This window comes from Pan troglodytes, chromosome 3 (assembly GCF_028858775.2).
Source record: "Pan troglodytes isolate AG18354 chromosome 3, NHGRI_mPanTro3-v2.0_pri, whole genome shotgun sequence".
Classification (NCBI taxonomy): domain Eukaryota; kingdom Metazoa; phylum Chordata; class Mammalia; order Primates; family Hominidae; genus Pan; species Pan troglodytes.
The window spans coordinates 37,563,074-37,581,860 of NC_072401.2; the positions used below are offsets into that span (position 1 = coordinate 37,563,074).

At 42.3% G+C, this 18,787-nt stretch overlaps 1 protein-coding gene and 1 long non-coding RNA gene across 3 annotated transcripts in view; one reads left to right on the top strand and one right to left on the bottom strand.

The window, feature by feature from the left end:
• The window catches only part of LOC134809782 (uncharacterized), a 35,004-nt gene extending 25,007 nt beyond the window's left edge, over positions 1-9,997 (bottom strand). The window contains exon 1 of the long non-coding RNA XR_010156282.1: positions 9,525-9,997. This is a non-coding gene — a long non-coding RNA (uncharacterized LOC134809782). The remainder of the gene's footprint in view (positions 1-9,524) is intronic.
• The window catches only part of NWD2 (NACHT and WD repeat domain containing 2), a 204,289-nt gene continuing 191,866 nt past the window's right edge, over positions 6,365-18,787 (top strand). Inside the window, exon 1 of one of the 2 annotated variants that reach the window (XM_001137884.6) lies at positions 6,365-7,600. In XM_001137884.6, the coding sequence (XP_001137884.1) occupies positions 7,450-7,600 (151 nt within the window). In that variant the 5' untranslated portion in view covers positions 6,365-7,449. Of the gene's footprint in view, positions 7,601-7,955; positions 8,065-18,787 lie in introns of those variants that run through there. The other variant, XM_009447496.5, reaches the window with a different exon arrangement.

Below are 18,787 nucleotides of genomic sequence, written 5' to 3' on the forward strand. Positions count from 1 at the left end.
TCACCACATGTGGGAATTAAGGGAGCTACAATTCAAGATGAGATTTGGGTAGGGGACACAGCCAAACCATATCAGGTGGCAAAATTCTAATTTGACTCACTCCTTCCTACTTAGTTTACTCCCCTGAGCATCTTACAACTGAGCAAGTAGTGTTTAAATCATTTTCCAAAAATCACTTATTTAAATAAAAAGAAAGAATTACAAAATTCTTTCCAAAGAAATATTCGTTTGGAGGAACAAACCCAGTGATGTCCTTGCTAATATGAAGTACATAGTAATTATTTTTTGACAGCAGAGAAAAACAAAAGGTAAACTGTGAGTACAGTTTTACGTTAGTATTTGTGTTGGGGTATGCTAACTTCCTGGAAGAGTGGAAAGAGCCACAGGAAAGCATCAACTCAAAATGAACACAAATATGTTTACTAAATTACTTTGCTGTTCCCTAGTTCCTGAAAAGGATTTCAAAAAAGAATCAGTCTTTCCATGTGGCTCATGAGTACTAACTATCAAAGAAAGTTATGTGGGGGTATGTGTGTGTGCATGCCTGTGCTCACACAAGAGAAAAAGAGAGATGCAAGGGAAAGAGATGTTCTTGTTGCTTAGAAAGAACCAGAGATGAGATCTGGAAAATCAGTAAAATAATGTCCATTTATCCCAAGGACATTTCTTATTCCTGGTTCCAATTTGTCTTGAGACTCAATTCCTTTCTGGCCATGTGTTCTGCATAAACTCCTGTGTTCTGAAAAGAAACTTGTTGATTTTGGTTATTTGCCACTAAAAAATCTTGACTAATGCAGGAATAGATCAGGATCTATAGATCAAATAGGTTAGCATCTCTTAAAATGTTACATACAATTATATTTTATAATGAAAATATATGATAAAATATGCAAATAAAAAGATACATTAATATACATTTTTATAATAAAAAAGCTACACATATTTATTTGGAGAGGAATAAAGCCAGTCCCCTAAATTTTAAGTTTGTTCTAAATCTTTCAAATGACAGCGGAATGATCTTCCCATACTTATCAAGAAGTGACAGGAGTTAGGAATTTAAAACCTGTTTTTGAATCATTTGATTTGTAAAATGTTTCTCAAGGCTTCAACACAATATAATTGGCTGCCTATCCTCTTCTTTGAACTGAATGTAAATGACCTGTCAATTTCTGCATATGGCTTTCTAAATTTAGGCGATAAGATAATTTACATTTACAAGGGGTAACCCAAGGAGATGCATAGTGCAACTCTATAACTAATTCAGGCTAAAGGATTGTGATGGAGACTATTATTTGGTGAAGAAATAAATCTTATTAAATAATAAACATAAAGCATAACTATAAGAATGGTGAGAAAAGGAAGATGGCAAAGTCATAGTAGTTTTTCAGAAAGTAGAATCCAAATAAATATATTTAGAGAGACTGTTATAGAATCATCATCTATATTGAATTTTTGCAGAAAATATGCAAATTGCAAAAATACGCAAATAAAAACACTTTATCCCATTAAGGTATTTTGAAAAGAAAAGCAGATTCAAAATACATTCAAGCTTCATACTATTCTAGCTAAGTACAAGCACTTAAAAAATAAGAAAACAATGATTGACCTGGACAATATATTTAAGATATTTGGGCCATGTCAATATAGAGTAGTGTAAAGGGAAGATTTCCTTCTTATTCATGTGGATTTAGTGTTACATGATGAAAAGACTCCATCTAGCATAAGGGTGAGATAAATCTGTTTCACATTCTAGCTTTGCCAACTTATTAGCTATCTGAATTTGGACAAGTCATTTAAAGTCTCAGCCTCTTATACTTATCTACAAAACTGAGTTGTTAGCAGAATTAAAAGATGTGGAAGTTAGCTTCTGCTCAATAAAAATATGAGTCAATGTAAATAGGCAATGTAGCTAACATTGCCATCCAAGTAGAGTGTTTTATACACTATATTATTTGGTTTGCCTACCCACCAGTATAAATTTTATAGAGAAGTGCAAATGATGTTTAATCAATTTGGCTAAATGGATCTTGTTATACGTTGGCAGCCACGTGGTATATTATAAATGATCTACGGCTTCATGTTCAGAGATCTAGTTTTGACATTGGCTCTGCTATCCAGCAACTGAGTGAACCTAAACATGCCACTAAAATCACTTGAGCTTCACATTAAAAATTGGAGAGGAGAGGGAAATAATGTTAATGCAGAACCTATTTTAGAAGGTTAGAATAAAAGTAAATGAGCTAACATGTATGAAAGTGCTTTGTAAAAAGCAACTCTCCAAATAAGTATCAGATGATGAAACAAGCAAGAGGAGGGTTTTGTAAGGTACTGTATTTGAGATTGTCATGAAGGAGAAAAAAAAAAACAACCTTGGCAATTACAAAATGAAAATAAAATATTTAATTTAGAAATACAAAATAATCTACAAACTTTTACTTCAAACTTCTTTAACTTTCTTCTACTTTGTGTGGCATGCATAGTGCTCTCATAGCAATGTGTTTAGAAGGTTGTAAGAGGAAGGCTGCTCAAAAAATACATTACGCAGATTTGGAAGGGGGTGGAGGTAAAGTTAGAATTTCTGAGTCATGAAAACATCAGAGCGCTTTCTGAAAGGTGTAACTTTATTTAAAACTGTGCTGCTGTGAATTCTACCATGCCACAGACACCTCTGAATCAACAATCTCTGTTGGCAAATTGTTATGCTGACAAATTCTCACAAAGACTGAAAATTTCCATGTTGTAAACAAATAAGTGGGTTCCTAATGATCTAGCTTACCACCTGGAACTTTGAAAAGTGGAACCCTGGCTTGAGTGACCCTGAATAATCTATTTCTCACATTAGCAAAGCAGATTCAATTATTTATCACCCAAATCAGAGAGCCACTGTATGCATGTAATATTAAGTCTGATACTCTTCTTCAAGCTAGGGAAGCAAGAACAGCACATCACTGACTTCACTGGGTGGAGTCCCTAAGATAGTAAGAGTGGCATGATGTGCTAATGTGGTCTTCTTCATGACACTAGGGGCTCTATTTCACTTCTATCCATAACAGAACAAATTTATTTCATGGAAGAATGATCCACAGGTTTCCTGACCAGGATATTTGATGTACACACATGGGAATGCACCTGCAGGCAAATACAGGTTGGGTGATGGGCACTCTTTCTGCTGGGTCACAGTCAGTCACAGGGACTCTAGTTTTGTGCCTTTTGATCACTACCTCCAGCACCTACGAGGAATGAACTGGACATGTGACATAGCCACGAAGCTGGGGGGAAAAAATCATCAGCCATCACAGTGAAGGGAAGTAGGTGAGGTACATGTGCATACCATAGACTTCGGAGCAAGCAAAGTGCACATACGTTACAAAAGGTAATGAATGCACATAACAAAAGATATACAGGAACAGTAGTGTCCAAGAAGGGATGTCAGACTTGGAGATAGGAGGTGCTGGGCCCAGACCCTCGATGTAGTGTGATTAAATGAGATGCCTATTAAAAGCCTAACACCAGGTCAAGAATATGGGAAATCCTCATATATCAGTATTATTAGGAAGTAATTTTCTTTCCACTCATTTAATAAAATTACAATTTGGGCATCACCTACATATTAAAGGGGGTTTCATTTCATGATCACAAGGCTCCTTCTAGCTCAGTGAGTAGAATGAAGCTAGTGGTAATTTTACCTTTGGCACCCTTGTTTTATAAAGAGCTAGCTCCCATTGTTTTATAAGGATAAGGCACCTCTCTAGCCTACTAATTGGTGGTAGGGTGAGAGGATGGAGAGGGCAATGCTTGTTTTTGATCACAGTCTTGGTCCCAGGCTCATTCCTCATGTACTTTCACCTCCCCATTTCTAGATGCTTTAAATTCTCCAGCCCATGTCTTGGATGGTACAGATTTACCTGTGGTCTCAGGAAGAAAGAGCAGGGCCCAAAAGAAACACAGAATCTGGAAGTGTTTGTCATCAGATCAACAACCTAGAAGTTGGAAGAGTCTAGTCCTGTGTGATCATGCAGACAATGATCTTCTTTCCTATCTAGAAAGCAGAAATGATATCCAGCCTTCCACACCTGTGAACACAGGCCTGAGTACCCATTGTCCAGGTTAACAAAGATGTCCTCAAGGGCCAGACCTGAGCAAAATTAGAAAATAGAGGTGGTATGTTGCAACAAGCACTGGAACAGAAGCCGTGATACCTGATCCTGGCTCTGCCACTAACTCGTTATGTGACCTTTAACAAGTCATTTCACTTGTTTTGAGTCTTGGTTTTGAGTCATTTGACTTGGTTTGAATCATTTCATTTTTTGAGCCTTGGTTTTCTTGTGTAAAGTGTTTTACACATAAGAAATGTTATTACATTTTACACATAAGAAAACCAAGCCTCAAAAAAGTTAAATGACTTGTTCAAGGTCACATAACTCGTTAATGGTAGAGCCAGGATCCAGGTATCACGGCTCCTGTCATGGTTCAAAAACTCCCAGTATTTATGGACAAGAAGAAAACATTTAGAAAATATTTTAATCGGATATAAAAAAACAAAGTTGTCTTGAAAATCAGGGTCAGCCTTCCACAATTATGCCCTCTCCCTCTCATTTGTCTCTCTCTCTCATTCTTTCTTTCTGGTTCCTCAGGTTAAGAAATAAATCTAAATAATTTATAATAAAGTGTTATCACCATAGGTGACACCTCCTTTATTGGTATTTGTGTGCTAAGAAATCAATATCTGGTGTTAGGATGTCAGATGCTTGCAAGCTGAAGAATGTGGAAGAAGATTGTTTTTGCATGTACATGCGTGTGTGTGTGTGTGTGTGTGTGTGTGTGTGTTTTGAGGGAGGTGAGTAATTGGTATCCTTCTTAGGTAGAATACTCCAAAGACAGCAGCCTCTCTAGCTGAGGCAAGGCTGGTTGTGCAAAGAGACTTTTACAGCGTGGCCCACAGACAATGTGAAATTCTCTCTCCTCTGCAGCCTTGGTCTGCAGTGACACTGGCAGATGCTAAACTTCGGCCTGTCTAGAACAGTTAATTAGGTTATAGAGGCTGCCAAAAATCCCAAAGTCATCCAAAGAAAATGCAACACTTTGAGAGCTGAAGCAAAGGTCAGAAGACACAAACACTAATCCTATTTCTGAGAAGAGAGAAACAAACAAAGAAGTAAGAGAAAAAAGAAAGGCAGGAAGGCAGGTCCCTGACAATCTGGCAACTTCTAATCACTCTTTTATAAACAATATTGCGATCAGGCATAAAGTGATCCTAGCTCTTTTCTCCAGTAATAGATATTGTATATTCATACACGATGATATGCAATAAATACCGCATATTCATGACCTTTCCACAGCTCTCAGTCCATAACTCTTGAGACAATAGAGGTTCTTTCAGGGACCCCCTTCCTGCTGAGAACATTTCCACCCGAGAATGACTCTGGAGTGAAGAAATTGAATCAATTAAATAACTGGGTATGTTCAAGCCTTCTTTACGGGTTGCATCAAATTATCACAAAGTAAGAACTGCTGCTGTCTGCCCCCTGGTTCTCAGGAGTGGAGAGGCAGCCTTACAAACCTAGAGACCCAATTCTTCCAAAGAGGTTACCCCAGAACGTGTGTGTTGGGGCTGGGGTGGGGTAAAAAAAATGAACAGCAGTGCATAGGACTTCACTGCCACCAGCAGGCCCCAGAGGAAGTGCAGGCCCAGAGGAGGCCGGGCTGCTTAGGTTAGGACCATCCAGGCAAGAAGAGAACACTTGCGTCTGAACTGCCTCACCCTGTGCCCGCCCACCCCTTCCCCAATCTCAGAGATTTGGAAAAACTGTTCTTCTTCCCTAAAAGACAGGTGTTCCTGCCCAGAAGCCCAGAATAAGTGATTTATTGACTAAACTGCAATTAAGGCTACAAACACTCCCTTCTCCCTGCGCCGTTGGCCCCCAACACAATTACACTTTATTTTGTGAGGTCTTCGTTCCTGTCCTGGCTTATGCAGTATTTCCATGGGTGCAGTGGAGTGGAAGGGAGAGGGCGATTTTACATCTGGGTCCCTCTGCGTCTCATGTCACCTAGGACGTGGACTGGACCCCTGCGCCGTCCACCTTGAGCCCGGAACCCGAGGACGGCCCCGCGTCCTCTGTGGCCGCCCTGGATCAGCTTCAGGTGGAGCTGACCTACGCGTTGCACTGACTTTGAAGAGCGGCTGAAGCGCACACAAGAAGCTGCTGCCCACAGCCAGCTCCGATTTCTCGCACCCCGGTCCCAATCCACGGCCACCTGCACTTTGCGTAACGTTGCGCTGGGGGGCGCTCCAGAGAACCCACACCCTCCCGCCCGGCCCAGGTGCGCACCCGGCCGCGCGGGGCTCTAGCAACCTGGCGGCCGACGGGCCCGGGAGCTGCCAGGCGAGCAGAACAGCCGGTGAGTGCGCCTTGATGGGAGCAGAAAGGCCCCTAGGAACCTTGGAGGCCTCGGAGGAACTACCCGCGGAGATCCGCTCCCAGAAAGGTTCCGGGACCACGCGGCGAGGAGCACGTGAACGGCGCAGCTTGGCTATAAAAACCCCGCTCAAGCGCGCGTGGGGAGCAAGCGGAGCGGCAGGACGCTGCCACCTGCGCCAGGAGAGATAGGGATGAAGCGATCGTCCCTCCAGGACGCCAGAGACAATCTGGAGACTTGATGCTTTAAACTCTCCGGGTCTGGCTTGGGGTTGTGTGCGTCGAACTTTGAGGCTGGATTCCCTGCACTTGGGCAGAGACGCACTGACGCCCGAACGTGTGGATTCCCGAAAATTCTCAGGGCTTGTGTGACCTTTAGGAGAGTTGGAGGGGACGTAGTAGAAATCTCAGGCTAATTGATTTCTTGTCCTCCACCACGGAGGCAGACAGGAGCCCTCGGCCGTCCACAGAGGAGTCCGGGAGGCTCCTGCGCACCCCCGAGGTCCCCGCGCCCAAGCCCCGGCCATCCTCTAAGCCGCAAGTTATTTCTGCGCCCGAGAGAGGCGGGCTCGGATAAAGTCGGGACGCCTTCTCGTACATAAAGTTTCATCTGCTCTCCTCACTCGTACGGTCCCTGCCGCCTGGCGGCCCCCTCCTCCTACGGCGGGCGCGGGCGGGGAGATGGCCGCCGGCGCTTCCCGGCGCAAACGGGCGCTGCGCGCGTAGCCGCCGCCACGCTGACCTCCCGCTCCAGCTGGCTGCTGCTCGGAGCCCTAGCAGCGGGCGAAGGCGGAGGCCCAGAAGGGCAGGAGACCGCCGCGACAGGAGCCCGAGGGTCCGTATGGCTTCTCCTCGCCGGCGGGTGCTGTGCGCCACGGAGCTCGCCAAAGGCGCTTCGGGCTCGGAGCGGCTCTGAGCCGCGCCGCCTGCTGAGATCGACCGCCTGCTGAGCCGTTCCGTGGAGCCGCGGGCAGGAACCCGAGGAGCAGGAGGTGGCGGCGGCGGCAGTGGCTGTTCCTCCCAGAGGGCGATGTGGCCGGCCGGCGCGGGCACCAAGCTGCCCTGTCCCCGAGACTCTGCGCTCCGGCGGGCGGCTTTCTCTGGGAACCTCACGGCCCTGCCCTCTCACCTCGTGCCCGCCGGCCGCAGCGTCCGGGTCTTCATCAGCGCCAACCCTGAAGGTACGTCCCTCGCTCGGGTTTGCCCGTCCGTCCTTCTGTCCGTCAGCGCTGCGGGAGCCGGAGAGTGTGTGTCCGCCCCACAGCCCGGTGCGCCCTGCGCTCCCTTCCTCCAGCTAAAGCCGTGGCCGCCCTGAGCGCGTGGGAATTTAATTTGAATCACTTTTTTTCTCCCCTCGCTGGTCGGTTTTGCCTGCACACTTCTATTAGGACACCCATTCTCCACCCCGGGTTATTCCCCTGGGTCAATCCAAGAAACATCCAAGGCATTAGCCGGCCCTTCTGGAAGCTCCATTCTGCCGCCGCCGCCGCCACCACCTCCTTTCCCCCGCCCTTTTTTTTTTTTTTTTTTTTTTTAAGCGGTTTCTTCTCCGAGATGACCGCAAACACAACAGTAGCTCTCCTCCCCGAGGCGGGTTCCTGAGTGCGGGGCTACCTCCTTGGCCACTTTTTCCAGCTGAGGCGAGGTGAGTTCCTTGAGACTCTCCTCCTGCAGGTGCGATGGTGCCCTTTGCAGAGGCCAAGCAGACTTCTGTGAATCGGAGGTCGAGGGGGACACCCTCTGTGGGTCCCGGAACAGGCTTCGCGGTGGGGCGCGCAGGATGGGCTCATCTCAGTTGGGTCACAGGGCTTGGTCTCCTGTATCTAAAACTTGGCCTACTCAGTTATGTTCCTGCTTAAGGCACCTGGTAGGCACTCCATGAAAACTTGTTGATTTCTTGTTGCATTCACAACCACAGAGGTTGAACGCTGGGCGGTCAAATCCTGGCTCATCACTACCTTCCAGTCCTTAGTCCTCAACGTTAGATTTCATTCCCAGTAATTGGGGGGTTGGGGAAGGTAAGATGTATTTGACTGGGGCAGGATAAAACTGCAGGAATTGCTCTTTTCTAGGAAAAAAAAATGTTTGGCTATGAGTCTGTAGGAGACGGACAGAGGTGAAAGATTTGAGAATTAACGTTTTCTGCACTCTAACAAGCCTTGGGTCGAAAAGAGTCGAGGAGAAAAGTCCACATTCAAACGATCATTGGATATAATTCTCATTTGAAAACCCAAGGTTCTGGTTTCTTGAAAAAGCTTTCGGAGAAGACCAACAAAAGTAACTTTCTAGAAAATTACCGTTTCGGAAAAAATAGCACTAGCAGAAGTCTGAGGTAAAGCTTACATTATGAGAAGGAGTTGGGGAGAGAATCAAAAAGATAACATGCACTAATTAGTATTAGACGATATACTCTTGGGGGACGGCACGACTGTCCTCTTATCAGTTTACAGTTCACTTTCAAAGAACTTAAGGAGGCTTTTAGGATGATATGGTACACTCAAAAAATCATTCTATCTCAAAGACGTCGTCTAGGATTTGTACCTATATCTGGATTTAAAGGAAAAAAAAATGGAGATATTCAGCCTATTTAAGGCAATCCGCGACTTAAGGGTTGAGGGTTACTTCTTTAAAATATTGCTAGAACATTTTTAAGTGAGAGAATTATGTTAGAAAATGTTTAAATGTTAGACATTTTTAGTTCTGAGCTTTTAAAAAAGTCATGTGAAATGTGTTTCAATCTGCTGATGTGAAGCTAGCTAAATCACTCTTTTTCTTTAAACTTGCGGCTTCTAAAATACAAGAAGAATTCTGCTAATATGTGTAATTTTTTTCTTGCTGTCTAGATTTGCAATTTCTAAGATAAAAACGTTACTGAATTTATACTATCAGCTTAATATTGAGTTAGTACTCAAGGTTAATGTCATTTTTTTAAGCCTGTCCATATGATTCTTCAAATTTCCTAGTTTCTTCAAATAAAAGCTTTAGCACAGATTAACCCTAGGAAAGCAAACAGGAGGGAGGAGCCAGTCATGCCCCTTGGCTACGGTTTGAGCTGGACAGCTTCCACAAGGATCTTAACAAACAAAACAGAAATGTGAAGCTTACCTGGGAAGTTTCAATAGGGGCAGGATCTCAGATTTTATCCAAATTGGAGAGCGGATGGCATATTAAATAAAAAAGACAGATGGGCATTTTTAATGATCTGAACGTGAAGCCTTAAAATCTTAGTAAATGCTCTGTCAGAGGCAGCACTTGACCGTGGGATCTTTATGGATGCAATTTAGAAAGCAAATGCCTGTGTTTTGGTATGATCCAATATTAGATTCTTGGCCAATACTGAAGAGCCTCTCTACTGTCAAATTAAGACAAAGAACATTATCTCATGCTTTCCTTTACAAGCGGAAATCCAATTTATGTTCTAAATAAAAGCTGCTTTGTGTTGAACTCACAGCAATACTCAGAACCCAGCAAGGATTTTGCTTGGAGTATTGTTTTAATAGGTAGTGCTTTACAAGGCTTGCATGGAATTTCCCCATCGGTAACGAAGATAATAGAATGAAATAGATAATAGAATGAATAGAATTTTTTTTTTTTTTTGAGACAGAGTCTCGCTCTTGTCACCCAGGCTGGAGTGCAGTGGCGCAATCTCGGCTCACTGCAACCTCCGCCTCCCGGCTCCAAGCTATTCTCCTGCCTCAGCCTCCAGAGTAGCTGGGATTACAGGTGCCCACCACTACGCCCAGCTAATTTTTGTACTTTTAGTAGCAACGAGGTTTCATCATGTTAGCCAGGCTGGTCTCAAACTCCTGACCTCAGGTGATCCACCTGCCTCAGCCTCCCAAAGTGCTGGGATTACAGGTGTGAGCCACCGCACCTAACCGTAGAATTTCTTTAGAATGAAAAAATTGCTTTCCCATATATTAGTTCATTCAATATTTTCATTTTGATTTCTATCCTCAAACAACCCTCTGAGGGTAGTGGACCAGGGGTGTTCCATCTATTCTACGGATGAGATTACTGAGGCTGTATCAAATTATACCACTTGCCAGAATTCATATAGCAGAGTGAAAGAGTAGAGCCCATAGGACCCTGACAACACTTGATATTCTCTTGTCCAGCCTAGGCTCTTGACAGATCTCTGTGAAATATCTCACACCACGTGGGCAAGACAATCCAGATAGGGGGAATAAGCGCTGTCCAGCATCTTCTGGCTGTCAGACTTAAAGAGTATGAACAGCTGGCAGGGAACATGGCTATGCTGACCCACTTTGCTCCCACCAAGAGGTAGTCCGAGGCATTCAAGGAAATTTCAAAATGTGCTGGACTCTAATTGACACATTCTTGTCCAGAAGTGTATCTGCCTCTGACTAGTCCCCACCTCATGGAAGATGCTGGAGAAGGACCCATGTGGGGGAGGTGATAGCATTATCCCAGATTTTCTTAAGTGGATGGGCCTTGGACTTCATCTAGTTCCACCTCCCACCCAACATAGAAATTCCATCTGTGACATCTTCATCAATCCTTGGAAGTTTTCTAGTCATTTAGCTACTGTACTTCTGCCAGAACAGCACTTTTAGCTCCTTGGAAAGATGATTTTAAAACCCACATAAAATCCTTTACTGTGATTAGCCTAAATAGCCCATGCATATGGAGATGAAAGGAACCTGCAAGATTCTCTCCCTGTTATTAGAGTGTAAAGGCCCTCCTCTTCTCTGCCTTGATTCTTTATCAATTTATAGGAAGGTACAGTCTTAACACAGAAGGAAGACCAAAATATCACTTTTATTACTGATGAAAACAGTGCAGGTCCACAATCCATTATCTGTGATCATCTGGGCCAGATGTGATTTTGGAATCTCTTTTTTCAGATTTTGAGGAAAAATACTTATATACTCTCTAATATGTGAGTTCTGGGGTAACAACCCATGTCGGATATGAATAGGTGTGTAAGGAAACATGAGTTCACTCTAAGTCAGTGTTATACAGAACTTTCTGTGATGCTGGAAATGTCTATCTGATATGGTAACACTAGCCACATAGGGCTATTGAGCATTTGAAATGTGGCTAGTATGACTAAGAATATGAATTTTTAATTTTATACAATTTTAATGGATTTGAATTTAAATAGACACATGTGGCTATTGTATCAGATAGCAAAGCTCCAAGTGGAGTGACACAGATTTTAAGTAGCTTCATGTCAGTCAAGGTCAGGTTTGGCCATCAAGGACTCAGGTTACTTCAAGTTTTGCTACCAGATGGATCGGGGAAAACCTTTTATTTTCAAGGCTTTGGAGATTTTTGGAATTGCAGGTAAAAGATACAGACTTTTGTTGGAGAATATGGTTTTAACTCTGGGCAAGGGAGTTTCCCAATATTGAACCCAAGAATTAGACAGGCTTTACTCCCAGTCATTGTCAGCAGTGGGCAGAGCACAGACCACTCTCCCTGGCTCGTGGACAGAGCAGATCCCTTTAAACCTTAACACATGGAGGAGTGGAGGAGAATGGCAATTTTACGAGAAAGAAAGCAGAGGCTGGGCTATTGTGGTCAGATTTTCCTTCCAACTGCAGCCATAAGATTAAGATACTTCTCCCCTAAGGAGTAACTGACAGCATCCTACACTAGTGCATTGCCCCCTGCATGCAAAAAGATATCTGAAGTGGAGAAAAATATATTTTAACATTTAATGCATTTTTCTGTCCACTCAGATTTCTGTGCTGGTCATTATTGAGAGTCATGAACTCTTGTCCACAGTGTTGATCAGGTGTTCATACCATTACTACTTGGTTTTCTTTTGTCTGCATGGCTTTGCATCTTCCCAGACTCTTCGTGCCTTTGGGGTCTCCATAGCAAAGTTTGTTCTCCGTTACAGTGGAAGTAACAGCAAGAGACATGCTTTCCCTTTATAGGTGTACATGGGTTCATTTGCTACAACTAGTGCTCAATTGTTTGAGCTTGCTTCCCCACACAAAAGGCAGACATATCTGCATTAAGAAATTCACATGAAACCTATCAGTATTCTTCACCATTATTCTTCTTACTTTTCCTACTATCCTGATTATTTCTGTGGCTCCCTTTTTATTGTCTTTATGAGTAGTGGAAAAAATACAGCAAAAAGCATATATGTGTGTGTATACACACACACACACACACACAGCCATTTTGATACAAGAACATCTTTAAAACCTAAGTTGTCAAGGGGAATATACTGAGTTGCTATATTATGATAAATGCACATAGGACATTTAGAGTAAATGAGTTCTAAAATTTTAGTGGTTGTATCTTCTAAGTCCTGAAGCAGACGTTATTCAAGTGGAGAAATTATTAGATACAGATATTTTTAGCTAGACTTGGGAGCCAGGTTTCCTGCATTTAAATCCTCAATCCACTATTTAATGCTGTGATTTCTTGGGAGCAAGTTGCTTAACTTGTTTTCAGTTTCCCAATTTGTAAAAGAAGTCAATGATATCACCTGTCTCACAGAGTTATTGAGTAGATTACATAAGCTAATAGATGTAGGCACTTAGGACAGTTCTGGGCATGTAGTAAATATTAAATACATGTTTGCTATTTTTGTCATTATTATCTTTATTACATTCTACCATGATCCAGACACTGTGCAGGCATGTTTAAGCAAATATAAATATATCCTGCCCTCAAGGAATGCAGTCTATAGAGGCATATAAATTAGAACTCACTACAGTCATGCATTGCTTAATGACAGGGATATGTTCTGGGAAATGTGTCCGTAGTCAATTTTGTCATTGTATGAACATCGTAGTGTACTCACACCAACCTAGATGATACCGTTTACTATACACGTAGGTCATATGATAAAGCCTACTGCTCCTAGTCTACAAACCTGTATAGCATGTTATTGTACTGAATACTGAATAGGCAATTGTAACAGAAGGGTAAGTATTTGTGTATCTAGACATACCTAAACATAGTAAAGGTACTGTTGGCTGGATGCAGTGGCTCACGCCTATAATCCCAGAACTTTGGGATACCAAGGTGGGTGGGCGGATCACTTGAGGTCAGGAATTCGAGACCAGCCTGGCCAGCATGGTGAAACCCCGTATCTACTAAAAATACAAAAATTAGCTGAGCATGGTGGTGGGCATCTGTAATCCCAGCTACTTGGGAGGCTGAGGCAGGAGAAATGCTTGAGCCTGGGAGGCAGAGGCAGCAGTGAGCTGAGATCACACCACTGCACTCCAGCCTAGGTGACAGAGACTCCATCTCAATAAATAAACATAATAAAGGTACTGTAAAAATACAGTATTATAATCTTATGGGACCACTGTTATATATGTGGTTTATTCTTAACTGGTATGTCATTATGTGGCACATGACTGTAGTAAAATACAAACTACCCCAGATCTTTCATGGAATTAGGTGCTTCCAAAAATCATTATAGGGGTTGGAGGAGCAAAAGTCAGGGGTACCACTGGGTGTTTAGTTCATATTGTCAAAGCTGCCACCCAGAGGGCAGAAAACTGTAGAAGCCATTGCCAGTATCACAGCTGCCCCTGAGTACTGGGTAGCTGCTCAGCCTCTGCAGAAACACATTTGTTGAAACCTGCATGTTAGCCACTATGACTGCTAGTGAAGGAACTTTGTTCTCCATATCTTATGCAGGTGCATCCCTTTGGTAGAACCAGAATTGCATTTGGACCCTAGCAACAAGCAAGTCTAGGAACTTCAGGCTTTCAGCCCCTACAGTACTAAGGAGATAGATAATGGAGGGAAGAGATAATGAATAATCAACACCAAGAGATAGTATCTAGCCAGGGGGAAGCAGATGCATTCACTCACTCAAGTAGTAAATATTCACGAAGCAACTACTCTATATGGAGTGCTGTTCTGGTGCTTAGCATACAGAAAAGTGAACAAAACAGACTAGGTCTCTGCTCTTAGGGTATTTACATAAATAATACATATGTGACGAGCACTGTGCTAATGATATGAACGGAGCATTAAAGGAGCACCAAGGAGGGTTATGTAAACCAACTCGAGGTGTGGAGGGGGTCAGAATGAGGGGTTAGTTTGGCTTTCCTGATAATGAATGGAGCCAGGGTATGGAAACTATTCTGCATGATAATCAAATATGAGGCAGAGTGATGATGAGATCTCCACAGGGAATAGAAAGAAATAGTCTTTATCATTCAGCAGAAAGCTTTTATCATTTTGAATAGAAGTGGAACTGATGTCTTGAGGTGATGTTATTGTTTGCCCTTGAAGGTGGCTCATTTAAAATGACATTTGGAAGAAAGGATGACTTGGACTATAAAGGTAAACTATATACATGACTTTGCAGTTTAAAAAAATCAGCTTATAGATCTTTTAAAATTCTTCTGTAAGCAGTGTATATCAGAGCAATGATACCATTTGCTATTTGAAAAGGTGTGTGAAGGTTTCTATTTTATTTCTCTTTCAGTTATCTATTGCTATGTATCTACTCATCCCAAACCTGAGTGGCTTAAAACAACAATGATTTCTTTCTCACAGTTCTGTGGTTGGTATTTTGGGCAAGGCTTGGCTGGGTGGCTCTTCTGTTCCATGGGGTATTGAATTGAGTTACTCATTCAGCTGCTTTCAGCTAAGCCTAGACTTGGCTGGGCTGGAAGGTCCCAGCAGGCTTCATTTACATGTCTGGCACCCAGTTCTCCTCCATGAGGGTATTCTCTCCGTCTCCAGCTTTTCGCTCATCTTTCAGGAGTCCAGCCCAAGATTCCTTATAGGGGATTGGCTTCCTCAGAGAAAGGAAATGGAAGCTGCCCATCCTCTTAAGGCCTGGGCTTGGAAGTCCCAGAATGTTTATTTTGCTGCATTCTGTCATCAGTGCAAGTTATCAGTCTAGTCTAGATTCAAGGTGGGGAGAATTAGACCCCATTTATTAATGTGAGAAGAGGTATGTGCATACAGGGAAGGGAGGAATTAATAGTAGCTGACTTTAAAAATTACCACAACCCCCCCCCTTATGTTTTGCAGTTTCTTTGACCTCCCTTTGTTATAATTAGATTATGTGAGATAACAAGAGCATAATCCAGTGGCATTGCAAGTATGATAGTAAGTCCTCAACAAGTGTTAATAATTATTGTCATCATTACTATGTGTTATTGAAGACTGAGAATAACTCAGTAAATAGCACCCTTCTTCCCCTCTCAAGTTCTAAACTAACTGAAAATCAGTTTCTGATAAAAAGACTAAAGAGTTTGCAGATAGAAGATCAAAATATCACCATTTTTCCTGATAAAGATAATGGAGAATGCCTTCATGCATCCTAATACTAAATAGCAGAATTAGATATTCTTCTAGCCACTCACTGGAGGTGGTGGACCTCCAGAGACCCTCCATCCTGTGGCCTGCTCCAGAAACAAGGAGCCTGGAGGAGAGAATGAAGCCATGCTCCCCGGAACAGGTCAGGTCCCAAGGGATAGAAGTGAGCAGATGGGCAGAGATTGTCTGGTTTCTTCTTCCTTTGCTTTCCAATTCTGGGAAGGTTAAATGAGGTAAAGAGAGTCCAGGAGGTCCTCGTTACATCACAGCCCATTATCTCATATAAAGAAGACAATGAGGTACAAGCTACTAAAGATAATAGCAGGAATGATATACATGTATCTGTACACATGTTTCAGATATTCAGTATCAGAATACATCCGTAAGGTAAGTTCTTAGCACGGCCTTGGAAAAAGTCACATAGTTCTCTATAAATAAGTTGTTTAAAGCCACTAAGTTTTGAAGTAGATTGATATGCAGCAATAGATAATGGGCAAATTAAAAAAGTAAAAACTCACAAGCACTTTTTAAAATGGCAAATGATGATTCTACAGAGTAACAGGAAGTAATTAGCTTTGATAAAGTAAGCCTAAGGTTCTTCTTTTTTTTATCCATCCTTAGCAAACTAACACAGTAACAGAAAACCAAATACCGCATGTTCTAACTTATAAGTGGGAGCTAAATGATAAGAACAAGTGGACACATAGAGGGCAACAACACACACTGGGGCGTTTTGGAGGGTGGAGACTGGGAGGAGGAAGAGGATCAGGAAAAATAACTAATGGGTAGTATGCTTAATAGCTGGGTAATGAAATAATCTGTACAACCAACCGCCCATGACACATGTTTACCTGTGTAACAAACCTGCACTTGTATCCTGAACTTAAAAGTTTAAAAAAATCAGGCTGGGCATATCAACATTTGTTGAAATACTAAAAGTTCCATTTTGTTGAGAAATCCCTGGCAATATGTATTTCACTGATACAGTAGGAAAATGTCAAAAAGCAACCACCTTTGAGCTCTAAGCATTGATGAATTCCTATCCAAAACAGCTGCAGAAGATCTGTAATACCAGCATTCAGACATTAAAAATAATCTGTTTATAAACATAAAGCAACTATAATAAACCAGGCAGCTTAAAGTTCCACTCAATTTTTTTTAAGTTTTACTCATAATGGTCATGTTATTTAAATAAATGTAAAACTTGTAGCAGTGGCTTAAAAGCATATGTAGGTACTGAGATATGCAATCAGCGTAGAAGGAAATGTGATATTAACTTAAAGACACTCTTGCATCACTTCTTCAAAGCTTTAGCTTCCATTGCAATTTTTGTTGAAACCAAACAGGATTCATTCTGCACATTAAAGTGTGTTGGTTAATGTATAATTAGAAAAAAGAGTAATGTGATAGAAAGTTAATAAAAAAAGATGAAAAACTGCAGCTTGGATGCAATTCAAAGAGAATAATACCCCCCTTCTAATGAAATACTTCCTTGAAATCTCATTTTCAATCCAAAATATTTCAAAGACTGTGAAATGGCACACTCAAAACAAAGAGCAGAGTACAGATGTCAGGTGTCTTATTCCTAGAGTATTACAGAATTTCACTTGGATGAAACCACAAAATTGAAAGCGTATCCTTCATAATATTTAATCTGATCTATTACATACGGTGTCATTCAAAGAGTTTCTTGCCGCAGAATGTCTCCTTCAGGTTTTATTCTTAGCATCAACTGCAGTATTTATTAGATACCCATTGTGCACTAGCAAACACCTAATTGGTTGGTGTGGAAAGTTAGAAAGGGAGTAAAAATGACAGTATGTGCTGCTGTCTTTATTCTTCAGACTCACACATCTAAGAGGCAGGACAAACAACTATAAAAACTACAGACACTGCCGTTGTGAAAGGGATGTTTACATTCAAAGGCTGATTGGAATAAGTGGAATCAGCTTGTATCTGATATCCCGGTGTGGCATGAGCTGTTCAAATTTAGCCAAAAGGGAAAGACTGAGAAGGATCAGACCTAAAAATCACCCTTCTACTGTAGAGGGGTGGCCAGTGGGGAACTGCTCCTGCCATATGTAAGAAGAGTGAGTCCAGATCCAAGGGAGGGCACAGCTTTTGAAAGGGAAAGCATCTGATACCAAGGAGCCTGATAGAATCTGAAGGGTTACCCAGTGAGTGAGCAAAGCCTAGGCTGAAATGTGTTTAATTTATCTGAGTGTCAGAAGAGTAGGGTTTATTTAGATAAAAATGGAAGGAGTTTTGGCAGGTACAGAGTCTGAATATCTTGGGCACAAAGTTCCCTTTCTGAAGTGGGGACTTGTGAAGGAGAATAGGGTAGCAGAAAGTGTCTGGCAAAAACAATAGGATCCCAGCCCCTAATCATAAGGGAGGACTGAGGCCCTGGGACAATGTACAAATCTGCTCTTGGGATTAGAACCCAAGGCCAGAACTGCAGCCTGAGTGATATGACCCTGAGTCCCAGAGGGTTGGGACAGAAATAATACTAAACATTTCCTGGTTAAGGTTACTTTTGAGCCCAGAGAGTGGGACCAGCCACCACTACAGGTGGCACGAGCTGTGGTTCCCAGTGTGTCAGAGGATGGATGCAGAAGCCAGGAAGGGTTATTCAGTTAGAACAAGGGATTTTGAAAAATATTTGAAAGATGAGAAATACTTAATTGTCATAGTTGGAAAAGAAATGTTCCCAAAAGAATAGGACATATCCTGGAAGTCGGGTAAGTCTAATTTCTGAATCAGTAGCAGTGCTTTTGGAATACATTAGAGAGAAAGCTGTGGGGCCATATTCAGGCTCAGTGGAAAACAGCAGTGATTAGTAATGTCTGCTGTGGAATGAGGGCTGGTCTGTATCCTTATGTGTGCAGTATATATGTGACTGTGGACACTTGGGGTAGAGGAATGGAGCAGTGTAAACAACCAAGAGAAGGCTTTTGTTTTGTTTTATTTGGGCAAAGCAGAGAAGACAAGTCAGAGGAAAATAAGAAAATTTTTCCCAAGAAATAACTGGTGAGAAATTCCCTTGCCCAGATGACAGAACTGGTAAAATCACAGCTTTCTAAAGG